Source organism: Chlorocebus sabaeus, chromosome 14 (assembly GCF_047675955.1).
Source record: "Chlorocebus sabaeus isolate Y175 chromosome 14, mChlSab1.0.hap1, whole genome shotgun sequence".
Taxonomy (NCBI): Eukaryota; Metazoa; Chordata; class Mammalia; order Primates; family Cercopithecidae; genus Chlorocebus; species Chlorocebus sabaeus.
In genome coordinates, this window is record NC_132917.1 from 68,195,190 (window position 1) to 68,222,768 (window position 27,579).

The following is a 27,579-nucleotide window of genomic DNA, read 5'->3' on the forward strand; positions in this document are numbered from 1 at the left end:
AACATATCACAACTGTTCAAACACAGAAGCAGCTATGAGAACCAGCTGTTTTATTGAGCTAGACATTAACATGATTTTAAAAATGTAAAACAATATCACTCATTATTGACCTTTTTTTTTTGTTTCAGAAAACACAACATTTTCACCAAGAAATGTTATTTGTGTTAACTTGTAATGGATTATTATTGTTATTTTAAAATGAATGAGTGAATACTTTTTAAATTTCTCAGTTTTTAATTTCTAATTGGTAAATGTCAATAAGTAGAATCCACATAACTCAAAGCTCCTTGGGAGTCCTCAACAGTTTTTAAGAGTATAGGCCAGGCGCCTGATATCCGAGTACTTTGGGAAGCTGAGGTGGGTGGATTGTCTGAGGTCAGGAGTTTGAGACCAACCCCATCTCTACTAAAAATACAAAAATTAGCAGTGTGTGGTGATGAGCACCTATAATCCCAGCTAGTTGGTAGGCTGAGGCAGGAGAATCGCTTGAACCCGAGAGGCAGATGTTGCAGCGAGCCGAGCTCACGCCACTGCACTCCAGCCTGGGAGACAGAGTGAGACCTTGTCTCAAGAAAGAAAAAAAAAAAGAGAGTATGAAAGGGTCTGAGACCAGTAATGTTTGAGAACCATTGCTCTACGAGGTAAACCTCTCCTCTGCTATATTATAACAGAAGTGGGCCAATCATTGGGCTGTGGTCGTGAGAGAGTGGGAATCAACTTAACTCCCGTAAACAGGCTTTCCAATATATTCTTTTGCCAGAGCCCGTTCTCTGGGCGTGAGGAAACAGGCTTCTTACTGATGTTTCTTCCCCCAAATGATTAGGGTTATTCTGAGTAACTAATTTTTTTGGTCAGCTCGTATAGTTCATCAAGTTCTTTTTCTAAAAAGTCAAAAAGGTATATGTGTGTATGCTTTCCAAGCCCTTAAACACATGAAAATGTCTTTTTGAAAAGTCTTCAAATATATATGATAGACTGGCTGTGAGTCTGGGAAATTTCGTTGCTAGTTTTCTGATTTGTTAGTTTGGCTTTCTGCAGTTCCATTCTGCTCTGCTTTTGAACTATTGAATTTGTAGCCATTTATCGGACCAGATCTTGGAGTTTTGCCGGAAGCTCCATGCAAGAAAGGAACTCACTAGTGTCAAATACTTCTACATTCTGACTAAGTTTCTAGACCAGGGGTCAGCCCACTTTTCCTGAGAAAGGCACAATAATAAATATTTTAGGCTTTGTAGGTCATATAATTGCTGTCACAACTACTCAACCCTGCTTTCGTAGTGTGAAAATGGCCATTGATAATATGGAGACAAATAAGCATGGCTGTGTTCCAATAACACTTTTTATTTATTTATTTATTTACTTAGAAACAGGGTCTTGCTCTGTTGCCCAGGCTGGAGTGCAGTGGCATGATCTCAGCTCACTACAGCCTCTGCCTCCGGGGCTTAAGTGGTTCTCCTGCCTCAGCCTCCCAAGTAGCTGGGACTACAGGTGTGTGCCACCACACCTGGCTAACTTTTGTATTTTTAGTAAAGATGACAGAGGTTTCACCATGTTGGTCAGGCTGGTCTTGAGCTCCTGACCTCAAGTAATCCGCCTGCCTTGGCCTTCCAAAGTACTGGGATTACAGACATGAGCCACCGCACCTGGCCCAGGAACACTATTTATGGCACTGAAGTGTGAGTTTCATATAATTTTTATGTGTCACAAAATGTTATTCTTCTGTTGATTTTTAAAACCACTGAATAATGGAAAAACCATTCTTTGCTCATGGACAAGAATTAACAAGAAAGAAAGAGTGAAGAGGAATGTCATCTGCAGGCCGTGGTTTGCTGACCCCTGTGTTAAGCCATTCACCATTCACGTAGGACTTGCTAAAGGGGTAAAAAGGTTTTACTAGGTCAGCCAAGTGCTGGGCTACTGCTGTGTACTGAGATTGGGGAGATCGAAGAGAGGATTGCTCTGGAGCCTGGTCAGTGTGCTGGAGTCCCCACTCCTCTACTTCTCCCTATTTGGGAGAGAAGGACATGCTTCCCTTGCCTCAGAGCAAGGGAGGGAGGTTTCAGGGGGACCTTCAGAATGTTCCAAACCTGAAAGGTTTAAAGACGGGAGGCACTGGAACAGGGCTGCACTCCCATTGCTGGAGGCCTGGGAGCTGGGATTCTGTGGCCAGATGCAGATCCCTTCAGGGAAGCATGCCTGGGGTTGGCTTAAAAAGGATCCTGTCCAAGAGGACCAACAGGAAGGATGAGGGACTTTTCACAGTTTTCCTGCAGGGACTCGCTCCAGAGGCTGAGCAGGGAGTGGGAATCAAACCACTGAAAGGGCCACCTTGTCCACACTGAAAGGTTTGTCATCATCTGTGTCCAATGGCAGAACTAGCATGAGCATCCCAGGAGAGAAGGAGCCAGCCATAGTATACCAGCCATGAAGGTCACCAGGCAAGACCTAGTGCAGGGAGGGCTGTCCCTAGTGGGGCATGGGCCTGGGGCAACCGAATGAGTGGGGCCACTTGAAGGGCTCCACTGTAGGGCATCTTGATGGTCCCTTAGGTTATCGTGAAAAACTGAATTTTTCAAATTAAGTTGTAGTGATGTGTAGGAATGAGGAGTTAAGGTCCAAAGCCTAATAGACTGTCCCCTTTCCTCAGGCACTGGGACTGCTCAAGAGACAGGCCTGATGATGTATCTTTCACCTTCCGCCTTGGATCCTGGAGAAATCATAAAATCAGATCTAGCAAATGGGGCTGGACAGGGAGCTAGGCTGTGGTGAAGATGCTGATCATTACCTTCTCCTTCTACTCTGGTTTTTAAGTTGGAGATGGGGAAACATGTAAATTAAAAAAAAAAAAAAAAAGGTAGGCCGGGTGCGGTGGCTCAAGCCTGTAATCCCAGCACTTTGGGAGGCCGAGGCGGGCGGATCACGAGGTCAGGAGATCAAGACCATCCTGGCGAACACGGTGAAACCCCGTCTCTACTAAAAATACAAAAAAATTAGCCGGGTGTGGTGGCGGGAGCCTATAGTCCCAGCTTCTAGGGAGGCTGAGGCAGGAGAATGGCTTGAACCCAGGAGGTGGTGGAACTTGCAGTGAGCCAGGATCACACTGCTGCACTCCAGCCTGGGCGACAGAGCGAGACTCCGTCTCAAAAAAAAAAAAAAAAAAAGGATTATAGTGTTTTATATTACACTGGACTACAGTTATATGGCAAATAGACTGATCTGGATTTTATTAAAGCTAGGAGCTATTAGGAAATCTGTGAAACCTGCCTACGATTTCATCCAAGGGACAGAGAAAAACCTGATTGTCAGAATGGGGAATGTTGAGAAAAAAAATATGATTTTATGATTGTACCCTACGGGGTTCAGCTCCTTTATGGATGTGCTGCATTTTCAGCTATCAACTCTTTATATGGGCTAGTTTTTGTTGTTGTTGTTGTTGTTGTTGTTTACTCTTTGTCCTTCAAGAGGTGGATCTCTATGTTTCAATGTTAGAATTGATGCTAACTTCCGTTCCTGTTCCTATTGCTGTAGGAAAAAAACTGGATTCTTGTCACATGACCAGGAAAGATTAGACATGCAGACACTTTGAAGGGTGAAGGGTTACAGAATTTATTAGGAGAAAAGGAAAAAGACTCTCTCAGCAAAGCAAGAGGGGTTCCTGTTAACATGCCCCCATCTCACAGACTGAATCCCAGGTTGCCACCCAGGAATAGGAGAGGTCAGGCTCTTCCCGGCTGCAAATGGTGTGAACCTCCCAAGGCCCCACCCCATCCTCCCAGTGCACAGGCCGGTCAGAGGTTCTCTGGGGAGCCCTTTCTCTCACTGTCTCACTATCATTTGAGCCCAAACAGAAAGTAGAGTAAATTTTAGATTCATTAAATCTGGGCAGGAGCAACCCCATGAGCACAGGGTTTAGCTGGGGGAGGGTACTACTGCACTTAATAACAAGGTACCGCTTCCCTAGGGCAGCCTTGACTTGTGCTGGAGTGCAGCACTCGAGGGCTTGCTAGACATGGCTTGTATCTCAGCCTTCAATTGCCTTCATGGCCATAACTGTTCAGTAAACAAACTACAGGGTGCTCTGTAAACCTGCAGCTCCCCCTAGCATGCCCTTTCATGAGAGCAATTGCCCTCATTCGCAGGCATAGTAGCCACACTTCTTTAGGTGGTTGACTCTGTGCAAGAGTGAGCTGGCAGCCAGTGCCCGGCAGTACTGTTCCACGCACTGGGCCTGCTGCATTTCCCTGAATTTCCAGCAGGACTGGTATTTGGTCCTCATTGACCCTCAGCAGTTCATACCTCCCGTAGTTAGAGCTCTGGGCTCACCTGTATTAATGAGATTCTTCTAGAGGAGTCACTCTCTTAGTTATTGGTTGTTAGTGGTGTAATGCCTCTGTTTAAGAATACTATAAAAAACCTGAAATCTGAATGCTTTCCAACCAGAGAGTTATACCCCGAATTAAAATCTTAAACTTAACAAAGCCACATCCTTTAAAAAGCAACCTTCTATAACTCCATAATCCTCAAGGGGAGAGGAAGAACTGATCAAATAAAGATCCCACTGCAAAAAGAATTCTTACTTAATTTAAAGCCTTTCTGAATGAAGAGAATGTGAACATAACAATATGAAAATGGTGGCATTGGAATCTCCATCTGTACATGATGAATATGAGAAAGTAGAGAAGAATTGGAAATGCTTTCTTTTTTACTAAAATGACCTTCTTATTTTTTATTTTATTTTATTTTTATTTTTATTTTTTTGAGATAGAATGTTGCTCTGTTGCCCAGGCTGGAGTGCAGTGGCACGATTTCGGCTCACTGCAACCTCCACCTCCCAGGTTCAAGTGATTTTCCCACCTCAGCCTCCCGAGTGGCTAGGACTACAGGCGCCCACCACCACGCCTGGCTAATTTTTGTATTTTTAGTAGAGACGGGGTTTCACCTTGCTAACCGGGCTGATCTCAAACTCCTGACCTCAGGTGATCCGCCTGCCTCAGCCTCCCAAAGTGTTAGGATTACAGGCATGAGCCACCACTCTCAGCCCTTTTTTATTTTAGAATAATTTTAGTTTTACAGAACAATTAAGATACTATAGCATACCCATTTACCCTGCATCCAGTTTCTCCTATTATTAACATTTACATTAGCATGGCACATTAGTCATTACTAATTAACCAAAATTGATAAGTTTATCATTTTAAAAGTTCATACTTTCTTCTTCTTCTTCTTCTTTTTTTTTTTTTTTTGAGACAGAGTTTCGCTCTTGTTGCCCAGGCTGGAGTGCAATGGCGTGATCTCGGTTCACCACAACCTCCACCTCCTGGGTTCAAGCAATTTTCCTGCCTCAGCCTCTGGAGTAGCTGGAATTAGAGGCATGCACCACCACGCCTGGCTAATTTTGTATTTTTAGTAGAGATGGGGTTTCTCCACATTAGTCAGGCTGGTCTTGAACTCCCAACTTCTGGTGAAAGTTCATACTTTCTTTAGATATACTTAGTTTCCCCCTAATGTCCTTTTTCTGTTCTGGGATCCCATGTAGATACCATATGATATTTAGTTGGCATGTCTCCTTAGGCTCCTCTTGGGAGTGACAGCTTCTCAGACTTCCCTTGGTTTTGATGACCTTGACAGTCTTAAGGGGCACTAGTCAGGTTTTTCATACACTATCACTCAATTGAGGTTTGGTCTAGTGTTTTTCTCGTGATTAGATACCAAGGGTATATACTATAATCTGATTTATGACCATGATGTTAACCTTGATCACCTGGCTCTGGCTGAGGTTGCATTTATCATGTTTCTCCACCATAAAGTTACTCCTTTTTTCTCCTTTCTGTACCATACTTTTTAAAAAGTCACTATACACAGCCTATAGTTAAGGAGCAAGGATTCATGCTCCACCTCTTTAAGGGTGGAGAATCTAGATAACTTATTTGGAATTCTTGGAATCTTGGAATAGATTTGTGTATTCTCTCTTATTTATTTACTCAATCATAAATTTATTTATTTTTAGACTTTGGCTATAATCTAATACTATTTTCTTTATTTTCTTGCTCCAAATTTTCTAGCTTTGGCCACTAGGAGTTCATTCAGTTGACTCTTGGGTCCCTTTGATCACCATCATGGTTTCAGTCTTTCGTGTTTTTAGTTAAAAATTTTTAGCACTTTCTTACTTTCTGGTACTGCAGGATGCTTCAGGGTCATCTTTTGCATTTCCTGCTGAAATCTTCGAGCCATCTATTTCTCCAAGGACCTCTCATTCCTTTTATTGGAGAATCGTATTAGTAATCAAGATCTGGGAGCTAGATGTGCTTGACACTACCAGGCTGTTGTTGCTTCTAGGCCTTCTCTGCTAACAGAGCAAGGAAATGTATGTGTCAAAGTGCTTTCTTTTGAGCAAGTGGGTATGTATATGTTCACACTTTTATATATTCTTAAATCATTTCCACATGAATTTGTGTATCTGTTGAAAGGGGATTCCTCAGTCTGTGGGCTCAGCTCCCTCTCTTGAACTGGAGGCCCATTGGGCACCAACTAGATATTCTGTAATACATTTAAGTGAATTAGACAACTTAATGGTTTCTTTTTGTTGGGAGAAAGTTCTCCATGGGTCTTTTGTGTATATATACAACTTGCAAGCAGAGGCACTCTATTCTATTTTATGGATGCTTGTACAGTGAACAACAGCTTTGAAGATAGAGGTTGTCTCCTTCCAGAGTAAAGGGCAGATTCACTTACTGTCCAGTATAATAAAGATAAGGTCTGCCTCTGAGACAAAGTTTGGGCAGGTTTGCTTGCAGCGCATTACAAAAGATTCATGTTCCCTAAGCTCTGGGTCCTCAGTTATGATGCAAACCCTCCGTATGTGCAGCATCCATCTAGGCTGCTCCACTTTGTCCTTGGTAGACTTAGGGCCAACAAGCATCAAGACCAGTATGGAGCTCATTCTGTTTACTGTGCTGTGAGTAGCAAAGTCCTTTGTCTTACCCCAAACCCCAGAAGTCTTGTGTCTTCCGTGAGCATCCCTGAAACAGGCAGGCTGACTTGTTAGCTTACAAGTAGGGTAACATCTCAGACTCTTCTCACAGGTTTTGACACCTTTTACTTAAATTTATATTTAGCTCTACAGGTGGTCTGATATTTCTCAGCTAAATTTAATGTCTCTTTTGAATTACCAATGCTAAAGAATAACTTTTAAAAAGATAAAACTATGACTCTTACATATAATAGAATGAAAACATGTCAAAATTTTATTTAACTCATGAATTAAAGGGGAAATTAGCCAGAGGTCACAACCAGTTCAAAGGAAAGGTCAAAGGCCAATTTATATAAAGCAACATTGAAATTCATTTACCAGTGGACACAAAATTGACTTTTTCCATGGGAGGTGGGGTGGAGCGAGGGTGTGGGGTGAGGTGGAGTCTACTGAACTTCCATCAGTCAGAATTTATTTGCATGTTTATAGACAAGAATTATTCGTATTTATCCACAATCTACAGAGTTCTAAAATAACTCCAAGACAAGAAAAGACAAAGACTCCATAGAAACAAATAACTTAGAAAGGTGTGCTATAAAAAATGCATAGTTTTCCATTGGAGATGCTAAGTAATCATTTTTGCTTATTCAGAAGTCTTAACGTTCACTTACAGCAATAAAATGTACTACAAGAATAATGTTTCCAAGGTTATTGATCAAATGTGTGCAGAAAGAGATCTTAAAAAGTCATTCTAGGCTGGGTGTGGTGGCTCACACCTGTAATCCCAGAACTTTGGGAGGCAGAGGCAGGCAGATCACCTGAGGTCAGGAGTTCAAGACCAGCCTGGCCAACACGGTGAAACTCTACTAAAAATACAAAAATAGCTGTGCGTGGTGGCATGTCCCTGTAATTCCAGCTACTCGGGAGGTTGAGGTGGGAGGATCACTTGAACCTGGGAGGCAGAGGTTGCAGAGCCGTGATCCGGGCCATGGCACTCCAGCCTGGACGACAGAGCAAGACTCTGTCTCAAAAAAAAAAAAAAAGTCATTCTAGACACCCATACATAAGATATTGGAAGAGGTTCTAATGATCTGATCTGGGAGAGGGATCTGACACAGCAGGAGAAAACTTGCTCACACTCTATTGAGAGGAAGTCCTAAATGGCGTCATTGATTCAGATAGTTCTCTTTATTGACCACTAGGTGTCGCTAAGCAGGCGCGATGACACGTGGCAGGCGGGGAAGGGGCAAAGGCAGCATCATCTAATCCATCAGTGGTGACGTTCAGCAGATTCACAAATGCGGGAGGTTCCTTGGTGGCAAGACATTTTTACCCCTGCACCTATTCAGGCGCCTGGCACATAGTAAGGACTTAATACCACGTTTCTTGAAATGAATTATTCGGAACGCAGGGGTGCTTTTACACGATAAGCATCCAAAAACACTATGAGGTTTCTAAGTGAGGGTTCTTTAAAGCCTTCCGATCATGCTGGGACAGACGGTGAAGACATTCCAAATTAGAAGTCACTTGGTCAGTTAAACAAAGGGAGATACGTTTAACTATGAAATCAGACTTGGTAAATCTATGAGTGGTTTCCATTGACTGTACAGAGGTAGCAAAATACTTGTTTGAGTGCAGATACAGAACATTACCCTTTTATTTGTTCCTGTTTTGCTCAGGTGACATCAAATGTTGATCCCTCTACTCTCAGCCCCCAACACTTTATAATAATTTCTAATTAATTTTGGTGCGATGAGAAACTGATAAGAAACCATCAACGATTTTATGTAATGGATATTAGCATACAATGAAAAGTGAGAAATACAGGGGCAGTGACTGTTGGCTGGAAACACAGCTGGAGGGAAGAGGAGAGGGAATCAGGAAGCTCTCAGAAAAACCCAAGAACAGAACTTCTTTCCCCTAACTTTCCTGGCTCCTCAGATGCCCTCGTGGATGTCTGTCAGTTTTGCCTTTCTCGGGGCCATCACTCGTCTATTGTTAATAGCATCTTGGTTTTACTTTAGGGGACACCCTCCCTTCCCCCATTGAGCATGGTCCTGCAAGGGCTGTCGGTTCACATGTTCCCCCTCCAGATACCCAAGAGAGAAGCTGAGTTAGGCCAATCACAGGCCTGATCCTTGGAGACTATTGCAAAGTGGGAAAACCACTGGCATTCTTTCATCTTGGTGTCTTGCTTCCTGGAACCCCACAACTGCCCTGATTCTGGTCCTTTCAAAGACCCCAGTCTTCATTTTTCCTTCAGTCTGTGGGCCACCCCATTCTCTTCCAGTAAATTCCTATTCGCCTCTATTAGCCAAGTTGTTATCTGTTGATTGCAGTGAAAGAACACTGACGGGTGTAATGAGGAAATTCTAGCCCTACGATTGCTTTTATCATCTCTGTTGAAGTTATCATTGAAAAGGATCAGCTCTAGGATAATGGAGATTTGCCTTGAAGATGAAGAGTAACTAAAATTTACTAGTTATGTTTCAGACACTCTTCTAAATACTTCCATGTGTATCTTATTTAATCTTCAGAATGACCTCATTGGATAAGTGTTATTATCCCCATTTTACAGATGAGAAAACTGAGGCACAAAGTAATTAATGAATTTGCTCATTTTCACAGGGCCAGATTAACGTGTCTCAAAGTTTATTCTATGGAATATTAGTTTTTCAGGATTGTATTGGTTTCCTGGGGCTGCCATAACAAACTACCACAAACTGGTGGCTTAAAACAATGGAAATTTATTGTCTCACAGTTCTGGAGGCCATAAGTCTGAAATCAAGGTGTCGGGAGCACCATGTTCTCTATAGCAGCTCTAGGGAAGAATTGTTGCGTGCCTCTTCCAGCTTCTGGGGGTTGCCGGCCATCCTTGGCGTTCCTTGGCTTGTAAATGCATCACTCTGTTGTCACATGGCTGTTTTCTGTGTGCCCTTTTCTTATAAGGACACCAATCACATTGGATTAAGGGCCCACTTGCTTCAGTATGACCTCATCTTAACTAATTATATCTACAATGACCCTGTTTCCAAACAAGGATGCATTCTGAAGTGCTAAGGGTTAGGACTTCTTTTTTGGGAGATCTAATCCAATCTATGACAAAAAATGTTAATATAAATTGTGCAGAAAAGAATTCTACAGCCAAGTCAGTTTGGGAAACACCATTATAGGACTCTTTGCTGTAGTACTGTGGCGGGGTGAGGGTCTTTAGTTTGTTCATCATTTAGAGGAGTTGCCAACCTGGGACTATTATGTACAGTTTCTCAAAAACCTGTTTGATGATGGACTTCTTTTTATAGGCTGATTGTGGGATCAGCAATCAATGTGGAACACCTGTTCGCATGCCTGACGCGAGGCAGTGGCACCCTAGCATGTCCCTCCCTGGTCTTCTGCTTTCCCCTGTGACCTGCAGCGTCAACTTGAGACAACTTTTCTTCTCTGAGCCTGTGTTTCCTTATCTCTAAGATAAGGAAAATAATATACTTTCCCTATGGGTTTCACGTGTGGACTCCTTTTTGTTGTTGTTTGTTTTGAGACGGAGTCTTGCTCTGTCGCCCAGGCTGGAGTGCAGTGGCACGATCTCGGCTCACTGCAACCTCTGCCTCCCAGGTTCAAGTGATTCTCCTGCCTCAGCCTCCCGAGTAGCTGGGACTACAGGCGCACACCACCATGCCTGGCTAATTTTTATGTTTTTAGTAGAGACAAGGTTTCACCATGTTGGCCAGGCTGGTCTTGAACTCCTGATTCCAAGTGATCCATCCGCCTTGGCCTCCCAAAGTGCTAGGAATACAGGCGTGAGCTACCATGCCCGGCCTATGTGCAGACTAATTTAGTTTTAAATAGGTAGGCTTAGAAACACTTGATACAGGGCTTGGCATAGAGAGAAGCAGGCATTCATTTAGTAGTTAACTTTGTTATGCTAACCAGATGGTTCTGAATTTCTTGGCATTTTTATTAGGCATTTCCAGGATCTCAAGACTAATCCCTAATCAGGACAATTTCCACCAACAAGTTTTTCTTGTTCATCTTCCTCTTCCTTTCATCACTTCTTTTCCTCTTTAAAAGAGTGATTTTCTGTATGGTACTAAGAATTTCCCTTAGGTAAATATTCAACCTAACTGTGGTTTTAATAAGTCTCCAGGATTAGCAAGGAATGGGTGGTTTACTCTGCAGTTCCTTATTCTGATCTTCCACCCCAGTGAGGGGAAGAGGATGTGATCATGCGACCGCCAGCAGAAGGGAAATTGTGAAAGCGACCCACTGTAGAAAAGGCAGCCCACAGCCACCTCAGTATGCAGAGGAAGCCCAGCTGCTGAGAGGAGGTGCCGGAGAGTGACCTTTGCATCTGCCTGTCCAGCCAGCATGGAACCAAAGCGGATCAGAGAGGGCTACCTTGTGAAGAGGGTGAGCAGAGGTGCCACTTACCAGGGTGTCAGTGGACACGGACTGGGGAGGCTTGGGTCCAGCTCCACGGGCTACTTGCTCATTTAGGAGTGTTTCCTGCTCAACCAGTTGGGTTGAAATAGGAGAGCATGGTAGCACATAGAATGTTGGAGTGGGGTTAGGGGAGCGGGGATACTCATCCAGCCCCGGCTTCCTTACAGTTTGATTTTATGGCTCTGAGAATTCCAGATGGCAGGGCCTGGAAGGTGGGGGTCTAAGCTAACTCCCTCCAGATTTAGAATATCCTCCCTCCACATCGGGCACACAGATGTGTTCTGTCAGAAGATACACTCCTCTTCTATAGAGGTTACTTGGAGAAGACTATCCATTTTTTATTGAAATTCCCCTTCCCCTCAGTTGTTTTTTTGGGAGGGAAGGGAGAAAAAGTGATTAAAGAGCTGATATAATGATAGAGTAATTACAGCTTGTTTATTGGGCCGTCTTCTTGGAATTGACAGGTAAAAAATCCTTAGCTTTTTAAAATTGGGCTGAAATCTCTTCACTCACAATTCTTAGTAAATTTGCATAATGTGGCATCGAGGTGGTAGATGCACCATTTTAAAGATTAGTGTACTGAAAAAGGCTTAGCCTCCCTGGCATGCATCAGGAAAATTGAATTTTCTTAGTGTTGGTCTTTCTTCAGATGCTGAGTGTGTGCTGTGTGGTTGTGAAAGCTCCCTGGGATGTGAATTCACACAAAGGACTTGGCGTCCTGTAGGCAACGCCTATGTACACAGATATGCTCACACTAACCTTAATGAGTGGATTGTTTCAGAAATGAGCTGAATGTAGTACCTTCCTTCAGGTGCTTAGCTTTTTAATTGAATGAACAGCGAATGTGTGAGTCTATTTTAGGCTATTCATTTGTTTCATGTTTTAGCCTACAATGATCTACCTGTGAGGGGGGTTAAATAGCACACACTGCTGCCTGCTTCCATTTTGACTTCAGGCTGGAGGGACCCTAGGTCATCTGGCCTAGTTCCTTCATTTGCAGAAGAGGAGACAGACCCTGAAGCCTTGGCGATTGCCCCAAGTCACATGGCTATGACAGTTGTGACCAGCCACTCCTCTGATGCCTAGGTTTCTGATTCATGGCACTGAACTTTGTTCATTACTCTAGCATTTCCTTAAAGCAAATTTATTCCAACTTAGGATTTGTGGTGTATTTGTGATGGTGAGAGCTGAGTTGGTACTGGAGAATAAGTGGGTCCTCAGCTGCTAATCTCTCTAGCCACCTGTACTTTGAAACATCCTTTGGAAAAGACACACATATACATAGAGATGTAAAAGATTCCTTGCAATAGGCACCAATAATAATTGGTGAGACCTAGTAATAATTCATGTTGACTTATTCCTTTCCTGATCACTTGTACTAGTATCCTGAGAAGAGCAAGTGAATGGAAACATTTCTGCAAGTTTTTGTTTGTTTGTTTGTTAAACAATTAAAAACATCTTACAATGAAAATTGCTGTTGCCGGGCGCGGTGGCTCAAGCCTGTAATCCCAGCACTTTGGGAGGCCGAGACGGGTGGATCACGAGGTCAGGAGATCGAGACCATCCTGGCTAACACGGTGAAACCCCGTCTCTACTAAAAAATACAAAAAACTAGCCGGGCGTGGTGGTGGGCGCCTGTAGTCCCAGCTACTCCGGAGGCTGAGGCAGGAGAATGGCGTAAACCCAGGAGGCGGAGCTTGCTGTGAGCTGAGATCCGGCCACTGCACTCCAGCCTGGGCGACAGAGCGAGACTCCGTCTCAAAAAAAAAGAAAATTGCTGTTACAAAGTTTGTATGCTCGTATTTTAATCTCCCTAAATTACAAAAATATGAAGACTAAATTTCTAATAAGTGAAGCTGTCTCACTAAAAAATGGGGATGATAGAGTCAGGGTTGTCAAGCATGTGGATTTAAATTAATAAATAGTTTTTAATTAGTGAGAGTAGTTCTCTCAGATTGTAAAAGCCAATCTAGAAAATGGGCCTGGAATTAAGTAGTGAAATTTTGTATTGATAGTTTTACAATTCATATCTTCCATAATTTTCATGTTTCCAAGTTACATCTTCCATAATTACTGCATTTTTCTCTGGGGCCTTTTGAACACTCTCTGATACAATGCATTAAGAGTCTCTTTTTATTTTTTTATTCTAAAACTTTTATTTTAGGTTCAGGGGTATCTGTGCAGGCTTGTTATATAGGTAAACTCCTGTGACAGGCATTTGTTGTACAGATTATTTTGTTACCCAAGTACTAAGCCTAGTATCCAATAGTCATTTTTTCTGATCCTCTCCCTTCTCTAACCCTCCACTCTTACATAGCCCCCCGCATCTCATTTGATATTTTTATGAAATGTTTGGTCCAGAAATATTCCCTTTGTCAGCTGCAGAACTAAACCTAAAGACAGAATTTCCCAAGAAGATATTGAAGTTCTTAACTTCTGTAGACATTAAGTTTCCTTTAGTTACCTCATGTGTGAGTTAAAAACTGTATATGTCAGGAATCTGACACATAATTGGTGTACACAAGCTGCATAAGACACTGATTATTTGTATCAGCGTCAGTATACACTTCAGTAGGTGGTGGGGCCTCTCCTAGATGTTAATGGGGATATGTACTGGTTCCTGGGTTGGTTGCCAAATTAATTATGAAGGAAGGGCCATAAAAATCTTTGAAAAGGCTCTTAGAAGCCTTGGCTATGGTTTTTGATGTTAAAGCATGAAAAATAATAATAGCAAATATTCCTTCATTCACCTTTTTCTCTTATGCAGTTCAAGATACCTGGGTAGTAACAGAGAACATTTTTGTCCTGTGTCTTGTTTTATGAAATAATTTTATTGCAGATAAGATGTTTTGGGTGGAAAAAAATATAGCATTAGGAAATGCTGGTGCAGGAATTTTGTCAAGTCAGAAATCTTGGGGTCAATAGCGTTCACTGTAAAATGTTTCTGCTTTTCTTCTGTGCAAGATAACTGTTGACATTTCACAATCCAGGTTTCCTCTTTTGCCTCCTGAATAAGATCTCCAAATAAAGACAGTGGTTAAGAGGGGGAGGGAAAATACACGATTCTGTCATTTTCCAGCTTTTTCATTCCAAGTAATACTCATGTCTCTTTGCCTCAGAGTCTTTCAATTTACTTTTTTTTGTTTTAAAAAAGAGCCCTTCTAGCCAACCATGCAGCAGCAAGCTGCTATACAAACATGACTTCATTTCATCCTAACCACCCTCTGTGATCCTCATCTTACAGACAGGAAAACTGAGGCTCACAGAGAATAAGTGACTCGCCCACAGTCAAACATGTGGCAAGAGGATGACCTAGGATTCAAACCCAGGCCTGCCTAACAGCAAAGCCTACCATCTCACGAATCCCAGGCAGCATTCTGAAAGGCAGCTTACCCTGGCCCACAGAAGAAAGGTCAGATGAACTCACTAGAGCCAGAGCGAGGCATGAACAAATTGTTTTGTGGGCAAGATTGGGCTTAATAACCTCAGCCTCCCTTTCTTTCTGTTTAGGGGGTTTCTTTCTGGCCAATAAACATGTTTGGAAGGTCCTCGAATACTTGCTACTGAATTAGATATGTTCATCATCGTAACTGGAAAAAAAATGAGAGAGGAGCAAATTATATGCTCTGCATAACCTAGACTCCTCCAAGTCATGTCTCAAACCAGCCTCGTTCCTAGAGGTTTATGGAGCAAGCTGTTGTTGCCTGGACAACCAAGCTCACAAGCACTTGGTGCAGCGGCACTGACTCAGAAAGTGGCTGAGGGATCTGGATGTCCTTTGAGGCTGGGAGAAAGCAGAGGAATCAGGGTGATGGGAAAGGGAAGGGCAAGCGGCAGGGACAGGAAAGGAAAGGGCTGAAGAAAGTTGTGGTAGAAGTGGAAGAGAGCAGGAGAGTCAGGGTCCTGGCCCAGAAGTTCTTTCCTGCATCTACCTTGTCTTCTAGGCAGGATGAAATAATCTCAAGCGATTTGCACCTACTGATTCATCATTGTAATAGCTAATGCATGTGGTGTTTACCCTGAAGCAGGAAGAGTTCCAAGCATTTCATGCCTTAATGCATTTATACAGCATACTTATGACAACTCAACAAAATGGGGACAATTATTATCCTTACTTAACAAATAAGGAGATTGAGGTACAGAGAGGCAAAGGACCTTGTCCAAAGTCACACAGTTAATAAGTGGAGAGCTGGTTTGCAGTCCAGCAGTGTGGCCCCAGCATTATGCAGAACCTAATCACTTTCTATGTGGCCCTAATGGGCTCCTATTTTAGTGACATTCTTTTCCAAAGCACTGTCACGATGATGAGGGGTACCCAGGGGAATCTTATGCCAGAGCGACTCCACAGTGTTGCCTACAAAACTGTACTATTTTATTTTATTTTATTTTGAGAAGGAGTTTCGCTCTTATTGCCCAGGCTGGAGTGCAATGGTGAGATCTCAGTTCACCGCAACCTCCTCCCCCAAAACCATACTCTTACCTGTCTCTGTGGTCGCCATTTTTCAAATGTATACTGCGTGCTGGCCACTGTGGTGAATGCTTTGTATATATTATCTCATTTAATCTTCACAACAATAGGAAGCAGGTACTTTGTTACTTTCATTTTACAGGTGAGGAGACTAATGCTTGGAAAAATTAAGTAACTTGCCTAAGATTACAGAGCCTGGAAGAGGCAAAGTTGAGATCTGAACTTAAATCTAAGGCTCCAGAAATCATGCTGCTAAGCACTCTCGGTGCCATTTCTGTATTGCTTATTTAACATGTTTTCACTGATAAATTTTCCAACCTGGAAGAGTTCACTTATGTAAAAAATACGCTACTGAATAGCCTAGTTCTTTTGCCTTCAGTGAGTTTATATAGGCACAACACAACCATTTGTTTGGGGTGCTATGTCAGTGATTTGATGGATCAGATTGGAAAATTAGATGATGTGATTTGTGTTGTAGCCAACATAAGGGCTTAACTGAATGCAGCATCAACTTAAAATAACATGTCCCATGGGTGTGCAAGAATAGATAATAGTAACTGACAGTTCTGCTTTAGATACGTAGTTTTGATCACAGTGTAATTTTCCTTTGAATTCCAGCCATACGTCAGTATGTGAAAAGAGAAATTTGAGGGAAAGGGAAGGTTAAAAGAGATGTCTTCACTTTGTAGGGAGTGTCTGAGAGGGGTTCTAAACACAAATATCTGATTGCCCCAACCCTCAGCCATTGGTTGTGGCTTCTTTCTGTGATGCTGGGTGTACACAGAAAGGCACACCTCAATTTGTGCATTCATCACACTGACCTGGAGGTCACTGTCTTCCATGTGAGATTGTGAACTATTTGAGAGCTGAGACAGGGTCTTGTTTATTTTTGTTTTTATTTTTATTTTATTTATTTATGTATTTTGAGACAGAGTCTTGCTCTGTAGTCCAGGTTGGAGTGCAATGGTGCAATCTTGCCTCACTCTATTCTCTACCTCCAGGGTTCAAGTGATTCTCTTACCTCAGCCTCCCGAGTAGCTGGGACTATAGGCATGTGCCACCATGCCCGGCTAATTTTTATATTTTTAGAAGAGATGGGGTTTCGCCACGTTGGCCAGGCTGGTCTTGAACTCTTGACCTCAAGTGATCCACCCGCCTTGGCCTCCCAAAGTGCTAGGATTACAGGTGTGAGTCACTGCACCTGGAGTTGCTTAATTTTACACTCCAACAACCAGGCCAGTGTTGAAAGCATAAGAGCCATTCTATCATTATTTGTTGAATGAACATGTCCCAGATAAAGAAATTTGCCTAAAATAGACTTCATAGAGACCAAAGTAACTTCTTAAGTCTTAAGAAAAGTAATTTCAATGTCAGTTTTAGATGATCATGTAGAATATATTTCAAAGATTTATTATTTTTTTTGGCTTTCAAGCAAACCCAAGGATTGGCAGGAACACCTGGAAATAGAAGACTAAAGGGGGAAAAGAGGGACAAAAGGCACCTTGGAATAGATGTGTAGGATCTCAGGGTAGAAAGAGATGTTACAGATTTAATCCAACTTCTCATCTGTGGCTTGCATTTCTTTTATTCATCTGTTAAGAAGCATGCTTGAATACTTCTCTTGTTAGAGAACTCACTAATTAAATTTTCTCCCTTAAGTTATGCAGAAAACTGTTTTCCTGAAACCTCCACCTGCTGGGACTTCAAAATTATCCAGGCGTTCACACCTGCTCTACCTGTTCCTTTATGGGCTAAAACCTAGTCAGTTTCTCCAACAGTTAGAGAGATGATACCATCTTGGTGTTCTGCTTTGAACAGGCTCTGGTTTCTCTGCAGCTTTGAGGTCCCTTGAACTCAGTGTAGGTCTCCAGGGGCATCTGATAAGCATAGAACTGTAAGGAATAGGTACCATTTAACAAGTGATTACCATATGCCAATTATTGATTTAAGCAATTTACATGGATTGTTTTCATCTCCCAACAACGCTAAGAAGTAGATATCATCATATCTGCTTGCCAGATGGAGAAAATGAGGTTTAAAAACTTGCTCAAGGGCCGCATTACTAGAAAGTGGCAGAATTGGGATTTGAGCCTGAGCCATCCAGCTCCAGACCCCATGGTCACGTGCAGGCTATGCTTTGTTTAAAGACAGAATTATCATTTTCCTTGCTTTCGATCTTACACTTCTATTTATACAACCACAATGAGTTTAGATTTTTTTTGACAGCCCACATCAAACTACTGACTCATAGAGCTCCTTTTATTCCCACATGCTCATTTCCCACACCTTATAAGTCTTTAAAAAATATTATTAAAGACTGTATCTTATTTAATTTCAATTTGCATTTCTTTGATTGCTGTTGAAGCAATCAATTATATTTTATTGGACCCAGGTATTTGTTCGTTTGAGAATGGCTTATTTATATTATTTGCCCATTTAAAAAATTGAAAGTGCTTGTATATTTCTTACTAGTTCTAAAGAGTTTAAAAAATTAAGGATATTAATTTTTAATCATATGATGATACAAATATCTATGCATTTTCATTTCCTTTTCAGTAGTTGCAGTTTTTTAAATATAGAGAAGTTCATTTTTTTTTTTTTTTTTCTTGAGACGAAGTCTCGCTCTATTGCCCAGGCTGGAGTGCAGTGGTGTGATCTAGGCTCACTCCGATCTCCACCTCCTGGGTTCAAGTGATTCTCCTGCCTCAGCCTCCCAAGTAGCTGGGACTATAGGTGTGCACCACCACACCCAGCTATTTCCTGTATATTTTTAGTAAAGACTGACTTTCACCATGTTGGCCAGGCTGGTCTCAAACTCCTGGCCTCAAGTGATCCACCCACCTCAGCCTCTTAAAGTGTTGGGATTACAGGCATGAGTCACTGCGCCCAGCCAAGTTTATTTTTAATATGGTTAAATCTCCCATTCTTTATGATTTCTTCTTTTGGTGTCATGCAATGTCAGACTCTTAGGTGCTAAATTATACCAGTCCCATGATGATGAACAACTATTTACCAGAAAACTTTAAATCTGACTCAGCATCCCATTGTGGAGATGCACAGGTTTTGGCATATAATGGGTGAAGACACACATATGCTACACACACACACACACACACACACACAGCATATGGATATCTCTATCTCTATGTCTGTCTATATCTATATCTGTATCTATATCTCCATTAAAGTGAAATAACTAGCTAAGTGGTCTAAAGAAATCAATTCAGATTCCAGAATGACTCAATGTTATGCAAGAACCAAAATGAAAATGACATCTGAGGGGAAGGGAAAGAGCATAAAACTGAGAATCAGGAGACCTGGATTCTACATTAACTGGTCAGATGTACTAGGCCAATCACTTCACTGGGCCTCCACTTTTTTTTATCAATATGGTGACAGTACTGGTAGATGATCCTAAATTCCTCTATCATTTGAACATTCCATAATCACACTTCCAGGTTTGCCCTTGGGTGAGCATCAAGTGGGTTGGGGCCAGAAAAGGGAAAATTTAGGGATGGTCAGGGAGAGGTGCTGCCAGGTTACCCGAGTGAGAAACTGGTAGCTGCAGTAGTGGTGAAGAGGAGAGAGAAACTTCCTCAAACTCCATCATCCTGACCTAAATCAGCACTATCAGGCGTGGAAGAATGTTTAAGCTTTATAAGTGGTCAGATTTCTCTTGTTTCATAAAGTATCGGCCTCTTCATTGTGCGTAATGACCCTGAATCCCAAACAACACATCCTCCTCAGAGTCAGACCCCTGAGGCTGCCCTTGGATTAGAAAAGCACAGACTCATTTTGGACAGTTGACTCTGGAGGCTTTGTCTACTGAAGGAATGCAATGCTGGCTTATCGCTGCGGATGCATCCCAATTTCAAGGTCAAAAGCCCTGAGTGATGATGGCAGTTAATAATCTCAGCTAGTCCTGAGGTTGAATATTAAATACTAGGTTTAAAAGGGATTCTGGCAATCATCTAGTGTAACTTTGCATTTCTAGCTCTGAGAACATGTCTTTCTTTTCTTGTTTCCAGGTATTTTTAAAATTTTTTATTAAGTAGATTTTTCTATCCATTTCCGTAAAAGTATATTCTAAATTTTAATACATAGCAGAGTCATATGCTATTCATTCATTTAATAATTTTCCCAAATTATTTTAAAAAGTCAAACCCACAGAAAACTGAGGAAACTAGTACCATTATTCATATACCCTTTGCCTAGATTAATCAATTGATAATGGATGGGCGCATTTGCTTTGTCTCTCCCTATCTCTATATTTTTATGTAAATATACACACGTATCATTTTAGGTTGAGATAGTTGAGAGCAATTTGCAGACATCATGCTATGCTACATCACCCCAAAATGCTTCAACATACATCTTCTAAGAAAAAGGACATTTTCCTATATAATCACAATGCCATTATGACACCTAAGAAATTTATTACGGATAAAATGCCATTGTCTAATACACCTTTTACATTCAAATGATGCCAGATCACTCAATAATATTCTGCATAGCGACTTTGAAAAGAATCAACGATTCAATCAAGGACAATTCATTGCATGAATATGCTGTTTTTCTAGTGATTAAGTGAGAGAAGTAACTAATGTGGAATAGTTTCCTTCTATAGAAGCAACTTGAAGGGTGGTGTTATTATAATCACTGTATACCCCTCCATGGAGTTAATTAACAGGACCTGGAGTTAACAACTTTGTTTTTTAATTGAAGGGTAACTTACACACAATAAGGTACACAAAGTGTGTCATAATTTTTTACATACCTATACCTCATGTAAACAACACACAGATAAAGATGGAGACATTTCTAATATGCCATAAAGTTCCATTGTTCCTTTCCTAGTCTATACTCCCATCCTCAGTAACCATTACTGTAACATTTTCTCATAAGCTATGCCTGGTGTTGAACTTCATGTGAATGCAATCATACTCTGAGTACATGTTTTGCCTGTTTGCTTTTCACTCAACATCTATGATATTTATTTATAATATTCCAGGTACTAGCGGTTCATTTTTAAAAAATTGCTAAGTTTTTTTCCATAGTATACATTTACTGTGTTAATAATGGGTTCATATATTATATTATACAGTTTACTTATTCATTCTGTTGATGGGCATTTGGGTTAGTCTTTGTTTCTGGCTATGATGAATAAAGGTGTCATGAACATTCTTGCATGTAACCTTTGTGGTAATATGCATTCATTTCTCTCAGATCTTTGCCCAGGAGTGAAATTGGTAGTGCAAAGGACATATATGTGTTTAGCTTTAGCATAAAACCACCAGATATTTTTTTCTGAATTGGATGTGATATTCTGCACTCCTGCCAGCTATATTTGGGACTTCCAGTTATTCTACCTCCTTGTCAAGTCTTATTCTTCTCTGTCTTTTAAAATGTTAGGTACTCCAGCAGGTGTGTACAGGTATCTCATTGTGATTTGAATCTGCATTTTCCTGATAAATAATGATGTTGAACAGCTTTTCATAAGTTTTGGATGTTTTCTTTACCAAAGTGCCTCCTTGATAATTTTTGCCCATTTAAAAATAGGGTTGTTTGTATTTTTCTTATTGATTTGCAGGAGCTCTTTGTATTCTAAGATAGGTTTCCTTCAGATGCAAAACAGAAAGACATTTGACTGGAATTATTTCATGTGTTGGCACAGTGTCTGATCTTGCTCATTTTTAAAAGGGGAAATAATCCAGTGTTGGTCTGGAATAGTTATTCTGCCCAGGCAGAAAAGAGATAGGGTATTTTAATTTAGAAAATTATTTTAGTAACTAGAGCAAAGGAAATGTTTGGACAAGCAAAGTGATAGTCCCACAAGTATTTATCTTTGCATAAATAGTCTTCCTTTTGGGCAACTGGACCTTTATATAGAGGCCCTTTGTATTTTGAGATAAGCAGTAGGGTCTCTTGGGAACTGGATGATAATTCTATTTTGTGGTAGTCATGACAGGGTGACACCATGGGTTAAAGAATAGGCCTTTGCCAAAATTCTCCCAAAATATAGACCAGAAATAGAGACTTCCTGTTTTAATCAGAATGGTCAATTTATTGCTAAAGGGGCATGAACCCAAACTGAAAACATTTTCATTAAGGATTTTCTTAGGGGCTACATTGATGTGGAGATCCTCATTCTGGCATTATAGACCTTTTGCAAGTGATTTTCATACGACTAAGGCATGCCTGCCCACAAGGCTGCTGTCTGAGTTTCTTTTTGGCATTCATATTCAGATAAAATCTGATTAGCCCAAGAGATGGAAGCAACTGCAGGGTGCATGCCACCACTTATGGCTGCTTTGCCCATGGGAGACACGGCTGTTGGATCACGACACTTTTCCACTGAGTCCAGCCTCGAGCATCCACTACTACTCAGTCTGAATTGACAATTGAGTAGATTCTGCTTGCCACTCTTGAGTTGAACTGAACTCAATGGGCAGGTTTGGGAACAGAAAACAAACCACAGAAAGTCAGCCTGAAATGCACCAGATGGAGAGTAGAGATCCATGAGGAGCTTATGGTCGACTGTCAATGTATATACATTTTATCTTAATTTTTTAAAAAATTCCAGTAGAATGACAGTCCTCCTCTCCCCTGAAGGCATCTTTCCTACACAGCTTTGTTGTGCAAATGTGAACCACCTGCCTCCACACTGGCCAAAGCTGAGCTACATATTGTCCTGCAGAGGTCTATAGGATCATTTTAGGAAATATTGTCAGACTTATTGTGTCTCTTCTTATGTTAATCATATCATTATGCCTTCTTTATTCAGTCCTATCTATTAATTAATACATAACGTGATCTTATTTTTTATTTTTAAGTTTTTTTAATTTTTAAAATGTAAATTTTTCTGGGTGCATAGTAGGTATATATATTTTTACGGTACATGAGATGTTTTGATACCGGCATGCAATGCGTAATAATCACATCATGGAGAATGCAGTATCCATCCCCACTAAGCGTTTATCCTTTGTATTACTAACAATCCAATTACCCTCTTTTAGTTATTTTAAAATGTACAATTAAGTTGGCAATAGTCACACTGTTGTGTTATGAAATCGTAGGTCTCATTTATTCTTTCTGTTGGCTTGTTTTTGGTACCCATTAACCATCCCCACTTCCCCTCAACTCCTCTACTTCCCTTCCTGGCCTCTGGTAACCATGCTTCTACTCTCTGTGTCCATGAGTTCAGTTGTTTTGATTTTTAGATCCCACAGACAAGTGAGAACATGTGATGTCTGTCTTTCTGTGCCTGGCTTATTTCACTCAACATAATGATCTTTGGGTCCATCCATGCTGTTGCAAATGACAGGATCTCATTCTTTTTTTATGGCTAAGTAGCACTCCAATGTACTACACTTTCTTTACCCATTCATCTGTTGAGGGACACTTAGGTTGCTTCCAAATCTTATCTATTGTGAACAGTGCTGCAACCAACATGGGAGTGCAGATATCTCTTCCATATACTGATTTCCTTTCTTCTCAGGATATACCCCCCAGTGAGATTGCCGGGTCAAATAGTAGTTCTGTTTTTAGTTTTTTGAGGAACCTCCAAACTGTTCTTCATAGTGGTTTTACTAATTTACATTCCCACTGACAGTGTACAAATATTGCCTTTTCTCCACATCCTCGTCAACATTTCTTATTGCCTGTCTTTTGGTTAAAAGCCATTTTAACTGAGATAAGCTAATATCTCATTGTAGTTTTGATTTGCATTTCTTTGATGATCAGTGATGATGAACACCTTTTCATATGCCCATTTGCCATTTGTATGTCTGCTTTTGAGAAATATCTATTCAAATCTTTTGCCCATGCTATGAATGGATTATTAGAGTTTTTTCCTCTAGAGTTGTTTGAGCCCCTGATATATTCTGGCTATCAATCCTTTGTCAGATGGGTAGTTTGCAAATATTTTCTGTCATTCTGTGAGTTGTCTCTTCACTTTCTTGACTGTTTCCTTTGCTGTGCAGAAACTTTTTACCTTGATGTGATCCTATTTGCTTATTTTTGCTTTGGTTGTCTGTGCTTGTAGGGTATTGCTCAAGAAATTTTTGGCCAGACCAATGTCTTGTGGATTTTCCCCAATATTTTCTTATGGTCATAATGTGATTTTAATTACAACCATTCATTTCACAAATTATTGATTGAACACCTGGCAATATCATGGCGAAGTAAGTTCTTGCCCTCCTGGAACATATAGTTGGGTGGCAATAGTTGACAGAGTGATTTTACACACTTTATATATAAAACATATGTATACATATGTATTTAAAAATATATATAGTATAATGCATATGTACATTGTTCACATATAAGCATATCACATGCATTATATACTTGTACATATATTTTATACATGATCTAAATCTAATCCTTATTTTGCTTTAAGATGGAATTTTTGTCTCCTTCTTAGAAAATAAAAAAAGTATGGCTCAGAAATACTAAACATTTTACCCAAAGACATGTACAACTAATAAGTGGTTGACATGAGGCTCAAATGTAGGTTCAAGGTTTGACCCCAAATCATAGCATACATTGAAGCATCCTAAATACTTCAAGCATCATTTTATGACTTGTCATACAATAACGGAGGAGGCCTGCAAGTCTGAGGCAGGCTGGATTATTCACAACCCCAAACCTTATTCCACCAGAAGAGAAACCAAAGGGAGGTGTGTTTCCTCACAAATACATTCATGCAGATCCTCAGAGCCTTCAGCTTTCCCATTCATTACTCCACATGGCAACTGGCTAAATATTTTTGACTCCTCCTCATTGGGATGATAGTGATACCAGTTCATTATCATTTTTCTGAGAATAGGGAGGATGAAGGAGCAGCTGTTTATTGTGTTGGAAACTCAAAGCGTGGAAGACATTCATACATGGCCATCTGTGAAGATATTTAATAATACAACCTCTCATTTGTAGAGCACATTTGAACTTATAAAGTCTTATCCAAATTATTTCATTTCATATGTGCTAGAAATCTCAGAGGTAGTCATTCTTATCATTTTAGTGCTGGGAACTGAGCCTTAGAGAGGGCAAGTGGCTTACACAAGTGTGGGCAGTAAGAAAGCAATAGAGCCAGCTGGGCACGGTGGTTCACACCTGTAATCCCAGCACTCTGGGAGGCCGAGGCAGAAGTATCACTTGAGATCAGGAGTTCAAGACAAGCCTGGCCAACATGGTGAAACCTTGTCTCTACTAAAAAAAGTAACACAAATATTAGCTGGGTGTGGTGTGCATACCTGTAATCCCAGCTACCTGGGAGGCTGAGGTGGGAGAATCACTTGAACCTGAGAGGCAGCGGTTGCAGTGAGCTGAGATTGTGTAATTGCACTCCAACCTGGGTGATACAGAGAGGACATGTCTCAAAAAAATAAAATAAAATAAAATAAAATAAAATAAAATAAAATAAAATAAAATAAAACAGAGAGAGAGAGAGAGAGAGAGATAGTGCTTGAGCTAGATCATCTAAGATTCAACCAGCCATCTCAGCAGTGTTGCCAGAGCTTATAAGTGAAGGCAGATTTGGGGTAAAACCAGCTTTTATTTATACCTGTCTTCAGTGAGTCAGATTAGTTGGTTTGCAGGCCATATTTTGAAAACCACTAGGCTTTAGGATATTTAATTCTTTCTCCAATTCTGACTAACCCTCCCAAGAATTGAAATGTTCTAAAACCCTTAAAAATAAAACCCTTCCAACCAAACACCAATAATTATCATTTTTGTGTTTTTTCTCCTCAAAACCGGCAGTTAAACATGTAAAAATACATGATATAGTTCAAAAAAAGAACTATACTCTAAGATCATGTGTAAGATGTAGTTTCAGAAGCAAGATCTGCCGGCAGTTCTTACACATAGCAGGGGTGAGAATGTTACTATGAGGTGGCTCCTTTGTGGTTCTTAATGGTGTGAACCAGGCATGAAAAGGAAGGTGCAGGGGAAATCATAGCAGGAAAGGGTTTGGTTGGGGATGAAGTAGACAATAAGAAGGACTGGTTGCTCTTTTCAATGAAATGTGATAGCTGCTAGCATTTGGCAGTTTGGGAAATGATCTTCTTTTGTATTATTTTAATGAACATTCCCTGTGTGCTCAGTATCATCAGCTAAGGAAAGTACCTGATAGTGCAATTGCCATGAAGAAGGAAAGATAACCATACTGAAGACAATTAAAGAACTATATGAGGAAGTGTATAACCAAGTTCCAGGATGTGTGGCACATTCAGTGAGAAAAGCAGGAGGTGCCCCTGAGATCAGGGTCGGTCTGTGCAGTTTGGGAAGCCTCATCAATGAGGTGGCTAAGCTGAGCCCTGAAGGATGGGGAGAGGTTAGGCAAGGGGAGAAAGAGGAGATGGCAGAGTTGGGAAGGAGTATTCCAGAGAGTGGGGTCAGCTTGGGCAAAGAACTGGGAGTAGAAATGAGAATGGCTCCCCAAGAAGCCACTGATTTCCGAGGATTTGTGGTGAAGGAACAGAGATGATGTCACAAAACATTTTAAAAACCAACTGTAAGTAAATATAGAATCTTTCCTGTTAGGAAGAAAATACAGTTTGCAAAGAGCCCTGCCCATCTCAGCTATTTTGGTTGTCATTACAGGGGAGCGTGTTCAATACGTGGAAACCCATGTGGGTTGTACTGTTAGAAGATGGAATTGAATTCTATAAGAAGAAAAGTGACAACAGCCCCAAAGGAATGATCCCGCTGAAAGGGAGCACTCTGACTAGCCCTTGTCAGGACTTTGGCAAAAGGATGGTGAGTTGACATCATGAGCTGCTGTGAACCGCTGGTCAGGCACTCACCTTTTGGTGCAAGCATCGCCTACAATGTGGGGGGTGCTCCTTGGGTTGGTCCCTCTCACCACCACCCACACCCCACCCTGGCATTTGAGTTTCTCTTGACCGGAACAGTTTTAGGCCAATGGCCTCTGCTTCATGAGGGGCCCCAAGCCCTTGAAATAAGTCATTCCTAATGGGACATGTTTTGATTTTCAGTTTGTGTTTAAGATCACTACGACCAAACAGCAGGACCACTTCTTCCAGGCAGCCTTCCTGGAGGAGAGAGATGCCTGGGTTCGGGATATCAAGAAGGCCATTAAATGCATTGAAGGAGGCCAGAAGTTTGCCAGGAAATCTACCAGGAGGTCCATTCGACTGCCAGAAACCATTGACTTAGGGTGATTTTCTGTGTTTACTTCTCTTTACCCGTTCCTTCTGATAGACACAAACATAGCAGATCCCGCTCCAAGGCTTGCTCTGGCCGCCTCTGCTGTTGTATCCACTCTGCCAGGTCAATACTGGCACTTGGTGTACTAAAATGTTTACTTTGGTCTGAAGGAGTGATCCAAGGCCTACCAGCTGAGGAGAGGAGGCTAATGGAGTACAAATTCCCTCACACTGGGTACGAGAGAGAGAGAGAGAGAGAGAGAGAGAGAGAGAGAGAGAGAGAGAGAAACATAATCATTGCATTTATAAAGTAGCCATAATAAGTCAGTCTTGAAATAAAGCTTTAGGACCTTCAGGTAGAAAGGAAAAGGCAGGGGCTATGCATCCAAGCAAGCAAGGTTTCAAGTTCAACTTCATGCATTTACACACTCAGGAAGGGCCAACCAGGGTAAACAGCCATCCTGGTAGAAGCCATTTATGCCCTGACCTGGTTTAATGGCCTCTGATGTTAGCTGACTTGGAATTGC

The 27,579-nt window shown here is 41.2% G+C and overlaps 1 protein-coding gene across 3 annotated transcripts in view; it reads left to right on the forward strand.

Annotated features, from left to right (window-relative positions):
* The window catches only part of PLEK (pleckstrin), a 68,650-nt gene that overhangs the window by 23,747 nt on the left and 17,324 nt on the right, over positions 1-27,579 (forward strand). For 2 of the 3 annotated variants that reach the window (XM_073023046.1, XM_007970407.3), the window contains 2 exons: positions 26,487-26,642; positions 26,882-27,063. In XM_073023046.1, coding sequence (XP_072879147.1) covers positions 26,487-26,642; positions 26,882-27,063 — 338 coding nt within the window. Of the gene's footprint in view, positions 1-11,222; positions 11,378-26,486; positions 26,643-26,881; positions 27,064-27,579 lie in introns of those variants that run through there. The other variant, XM_007970408.3, reaches the window with a different exon arrangement.